This window comes from Rutilus rutilus (assembly GCF_951802725.1).
Source record: "Rutilus rutilus genome assembly, chromosome: 19".
Lineage (NCBI taxonomy): Eukaryota > Metazoa > Chordata > Actinopteri > Cypriniformes > Leuciscidae > Rutilus > Rutilus rutilus.
In genome coordinates, this window is record NC_140232.1 from 4,157,873 (window position 1) to 4,163,881 (window position 6,009).

At 39.2% G+C, this 6,009-nt stretch overlaps 1 protein-coding gene across 1 annotated transcript in view; it reads right to left on the bottom strand.

Annotated features, from left to right (window-relative positions):
• Positions 1-1,244: 1,244 nt before the first annotated feature.
• The window catches only part of ccn1l2 (cellular communication network factor 1, like 2), a 10,215-nt gene continuing 5,450 nt past the window's right edge, over positions 1,245-6,009 (bottom strand). The window contains exons 4-5 of the mRNA XM_084390300.1: positions 5,870-6,009; positions 1,245-3,528 (exon numbers count right to left, since the gene is read on the bottom strand). The exon at positions 5,870-6,009 is cut by the window's right edge and continues 60 nt beyond it. Coding sequence (XP_084246426.1) covers positions 3,223-3,528; positions 5,870-6,009 — 446 coding nt within the window. The 3' untranslated portion in view covers positions 1,245-3,222. The remainder of the gene's footprint in view (positions 3,529-5,869) is intronic.

The following is a 6,009-nucleotide window of genomic DNA, read 5'->3' on the forward strand; positions in this document are numbered from 1 at the left end:
CAACAGTCATTCTCTCTCTCTCGGTCCTTTTGTCTTTTTCTCTTGAATATAAAGTAAGTTTAAAGAGATAGTCCAAAAATAAAAGCCTTTCATTATCTATTCAAAAGTTATTCTGAAAAATTGTTCACATTGCTGTATTTTTCAAACAAGAAAAGCTAAAACAAATGTGACAATTACCATAATATTAGAAACAGTCAGACAGTCAAAATCAGTATTTTATATCAATAGTAAAATACATTTTTATTAATACAATTTTTTATATTTATAAAAATAAATGTAAGGTGACTGACTACCAGGGTTAAGGTTAGGTTTAGGTTCAGGGTTATTAGGCAGTTATTGTAATTACTATATTTAGTACAAAGTACAGTATATGTATGTACTGCACATGAGGAACAGGACTGTAAAATAAAGTGATACCAATGAAACCTTCTGACAATAAAGCCAACATCAAAGTCTGTCATCAAACTCTACTAGATGTACCCCCGGCTTCACAGACAAGGCTTAAGTCTAGTCCCAGACTAAAATGCATGTTTGAGCTGTTTTAACTGAAAGCAACTTCCCCTGACATGTCTTAAAATATATCAGTGCCAGTGTTTTGTCTCAAGATTCACACCAGTAATGATTTTTTTTTCTGAAGCACGCTTCTTAGCGTCATTAGTCATTTAATATAACTTAATTTAAATCATTTTAAGTCATCCTGAAGTTTGTTGAGGTGCCCTAGTTGAGAAGCACAGAAACAATCAGTTACAGACAAGCGTCTTTCCTGAAAATGTTTTATTTTTTGTGACACAAACTGATCAGCAAAGTCATTTATATTCAACATCTTAATACATATAGTCGTTCACTCCTATACAAGAGAGCGTCTAGGATTTAAAGTATGCCCCGAAAAATGAAGCAGTCTCAAAGTGTCACTCCACCGGTAGTGAAGCCTGTACACTGTACAAAAGACAAACGCAAGTCTCCGTCACACACAAACTCGTTAAAGACATCTGTATACAGAGTAAAAACTCTGCAGTATAAAGAATGGACAGAAAATATATTAGTTTAAAAGCAAAAAATTATATAAAAAAAGTCTTATCTTCGTTTTACCCCTTAATCGGGTAACTATGGAAGCTTGTTTTCCGCCACGGAATAAAACAATTTAAAAAGATAATTGCGACTTTTTCTCTCACAATTCTGACTTTTTTTCTCACAATTGCGAAAAAAGTCAGAATTGCATTAGATAAAGTCAGAGTTGTGAGTTATAAAGTCAGAGTTGTGAGTTATAAAGTCGCAAATTGTGAGAAATAAAGTCAGAATTGCGAGAAATAAAGTCAGAGTTGTGAGTTATAAAGTCAGAATTGCGAGAAATAAAGTCAGAATTGCGAGAAATAAAGTCAGAATTGCGAGAAATAAAGTCAGAGTTGTGAGAAATAAAGTCAGAGTTGCGAGTTATAAAGTCGCAAATTGCGAGAAATAAAGTCAGAATTGCGAGAAATAAAGTCAGAGTTGCGAGTTAAAAAGTCAGAATTGCGAGTTATAATGTCAGAATTACGAGTTGTAAAGTCAGAATTGAGAGTTATGTCAGAATTGCGAGTTTTAATGTCAGAATTGTGAGTTTTAATCGCAAATCTGATGTTATAACTTGCAATTGCGAATATATCTCGCAATTTTAGGAAAAAAGTCGACCTTTTTAGCCTATTTTTTATTCTGTGTCGGAAACAGTTTCCATTGGTAACTCACTCAATGATGTACATAATATCTGTAACACAATCTCACAACCCTCATTACTAGTGCATTTTCTTAACATTCGAGTGCCAGGAAGTCATTCATCTGAAGCCAAATAAATTCACTTATCCTTCGAGATACAATAAAACACTTCAAAGCCAAAGACAGCAGAATAAATAAAAGCAGAAAGATGTGGAAACAACAATATATCCAAGTGCCTATGAGGACAATATTGGGCAAATCTTACGAAACCTGTCAAGAAATGTGACCCGGGCATGTTTCAATGTTTCGATCACACTGGAACAGGCCAGAGCAAACGAGAAATACATAAAGTGCAATAACTGTATACAAATCTAGAGCAGAAATGCTGCAGCTGAGAGAGGAAGTTTACTATTCTATAGTTCAGGAAACATCCCTGAGAACGGGAGATGTCCATTGAGTGTTAAAGGGATAGTTCACCCAAAAATGAAAATTAGCCCATAATTTACTCACCCTCAAGCCATCCTAGGTGTATATGACATTCTTCTTTCAGACGAATACAATCGGAGTTATATTAAAAAATGTCCTGGCTCTTCCAAGCTTTATAATGGCAGTGAATGGCAAGTTTATGTTTTGAATTCCATCAAAGCTCATCCATCCATGATAAAAGTGCATCTATCCATCATAAAAGTGCTCCACAATGCTCTGCAGGGGTTAATAAAGGCCTTCTGAAGAGGAGCAATGCGTTTGTGTAAGATATCCATTATTATGACGTCAGATGTTGGAGTATCTCTTGCGGTTCAAACAAACTCAAGCTCCTCCCACATTTCTCCTTAAAAATTGTTGTTTTAGACTTCTAATTCATGACTGGTGTTTTGTTTTGCTCTATTCTCTGCGCTTCTGCGTTTGTCATTACGCTGTGCGTCAAGTTCAAGTGTTACTCTTTCGCCGTAAATCGATGCTTACAGCTGTCGGAAGCTAGTTATTTTAGTCGATAAAGTTTTAAATATGAATATTTCTCTTACACAAGCGCATCTCTTCACTTCAGAAGGCCTTTATTAACCCCCCGGAGCAGTGTGGAGCACTTTTATGATGGATAGATGCACTTTTATGATGGATAGATGCACTTTTATCATGGCTAGATGCACTTTTATGATGGATAGATGCACTTTTATCATGGATAGATGCACTTTTATGATGGATAGATGCACTTTTATGATGGATAGATGCACTTTTATGATGGATAGATGCACCTTATGATGGATAGATGCACTTTTATGATGGATAGATGCTCTTTTATCATGGATAGATGCACTTTTATCATGGATAGATGCACTTTTATGGACTTCAAAACATAAACTGACCATTCACTGCCATTATAAAGCTTGGAAGAGCCACGACATTTTTTAATATATTTCTGATTGTATTCGTCTGAAAGAAGAATGTCATATACACCTAGGATGACTTGAGGGTGAGTAAATTTTTAAATTAAAAGTGAGTTTTAGCCATCATGCAACAATGGCGCGTTGTGTGTGTTCAGCGAGAGAAGGTGTGTGTGTCGTTGTGAAGGCTGACGGTGGGCGAGGAACGCTCTCTCTGAGCCCTGCAGGAGCTTCTGCTGCACCGGCAGCGCTGGATCCACATGACGTTACGTGTGACGTTCTCTCCATCCGGGCAGAGGAACCGCAGACGCACCGTTCGGGAAGCGGACGGCTGACAGCATCTGCCATCCACACACACACCACACACACGAGGCCGGTGGCGGCGGGCCGTGGAGCAGCCGGCAAACGTGATCCGCTCAGGTTCCCGAGACCTCACTGTCCGTCGACACTTCTTTCCTCTCTGAATGACATTACAAAGCAACAGGAAACATTAATAATAGAGATAATACCTCCATATGAAGACATTAATTTAATATTCAACAATATTATTGATCGGCCTGCATTGACACCATTATATTTACAAGGCAGGGCTCTCGCGGTACTTTGATGTCATTCACCGATCGGTCTGTGCAGCGCCGGTTCAAGTCGAACAAGCCTATTTTCTCACATTCATAGTCATACGAGTCAGTGCACCATCTTGGGCTGCGTTCCAGTCCACTTTTAGACACACACTTGCGAACTTCCCTAAGCACTTCCCCAGTAACATCTTTGTTGATCCTGGAACAACTTTCCAATCAACCAATCAGATTTGAGGGACAAGTTTACAGTTTATGTCAAGTTTAGGCTTAGAACCAGGGTGAGGTGCTTTGACATCAGTGTTATTCACCTATCATTTCCCTCTGATTTTAGGGAAACGTTATGGGTAGGGCTAGGTTTAGGGGTAGGGATAGGGTAGGGACTTAATTTTGGGACTGGAATGTTATTCCAGGATCAACAAAATATGTTCATCCAGGAACATGTCTTACTTGGCTAAATCACGGTGACCGGGGAATCCCAGCCGCCATTTTGAAACGCGCTCCACTTCGTGAAGTGGGCGAGGGGGGTTTATATGGACAGACCCTCGCTCCCTCGATTTTGACCGAGGGAGCAAGTCTACTTCATATGTACACTTCAGGCAGCTCCATATACCACAATGCAACACGATTGTGACGTCAACGCATATTGCGTTTAATTTACCCCACCACAAACAACTCTATGATATATTAATTATTTAAAAAAGAAAAAATTAAACAACTCAAACACATACATATAGAATGGTGCATTAAACAATTTCGTAAGGTTAGAAAATAAATTATACATCAACCCCATAGTGGATTCTAAGTGATCAAGGGCTTATTCGTTCCAGTTCAGCCTATTGCAGGTTCCGCCAGTAGTGGGCACTCATGCAACGTAAGCAATGACGTACATCCGCGTGAATGAGACGGAGGGAAGTTAGCGAGTGAAGGGTATATCAGAGCCTGTCTACGGAGAGCCTGGCCACTCCCTATTAAGTCCTATTGTACCGAATTTTGGTTGTAGTTCCACCAGAGTTCCACTGGGGGCGATCGCCCATGAGTGCAAAATGAATGGGAGTCTATGGAGCTAGACGGCTAAATTTGTCTCTGTCACCCGATTGCCGCGGAGAAATCTCAGATTTGATTGTAGATTTTGCAAGTTCAACATGGGTCGAAAGTTGAATGAACGAGTACTTATGTCCTTTCAATTTCTTACAGGTTGAGTTGCTGTTGCCCACAACACGCTAGCATTCTGCTAATGAACGCTGATTGGTCAGTGAAGGACTGATTACGACCAGAGATACTGCTTGATGACATCGTGTGTGTGTGTGTTTATTTTCAGCGTGGTCTTTTAAAACAACAAAACAAAAACTCGTCTAGCACGTGTGTTTACCTGTGTCAGCTGTGTTGTCGATGCCTCGAGTGAAAAGAAAGTGCAGAGTGCGAAAGCACCAAAGTGACTGAAGGATTGCCGTAAAGCAGTATCTCTGGTCGTACGATGTGTATGACGTCATTGACATTTTAAAAGACTTTTTAAAGCAAATAAGTGACTCTAAAAAATCTAACACCCAGCAATGTGTAATTTCTTTGCATCTCCTTTCGAATACAGCATTCAAATTACTAGACAAAAAATTATATCCTGAGAAAAGTGGATTTTGATGGGTATACTATACTGCCATAGACCTCCATTCATTCTGCACTCATCCTGTGAGCGCCCTCATGTGGAACCAGAGTGGAACTGCAACCAGTTCAGTAGCCGGAAGTTTACTGAGAGTGGAAGTTCTCCCCTTATTAGACATTCTCTGGGTATATCTAAAGTCTTTGGTTTCTCTGACCAGTGATGGGAAATGGAAAACCCGGAGTGAATCCGGATTACAGTGTGATTTTTGTGGAACTTGCTTTCACTCCACTCTCAGCTCTGATCCAGTCCGTGTGTTGCCTTGTGACGTGCAAACTGATATCATTTTAATTTTAACATTAAATATGTCAACTAACTGAACGAATTTTGTCAGAAACTTAAGCTGCTCAATATTTAAAGTAAGGCAGGCGATGTTTTTCATAAGCACTTTAAGTTATATTGGCTGAAACTCTCTTCACATCCTGATTCCAATCAATAATAGAAGTGGATAAGAATAATAATAAAAAAAAGTACATATTTCGTATGTGGAAGTCTTAGGAAAAAAGTATATGGGTATATAGATGATTGAATGTACATTATGTATGTCTACTCATTTCACTATATCTCACCTTCATAGTTGGAGTGATGTCACATTCTCGGATCTGGCAAAGGCGAGTCTCTCGAACCAGCTTGCACTGTGCATTACTATTGCTCACACGACTTGAGATGCCAAACCCGCAGGAAGCAGAACATTCGGACCAGTCGGTGG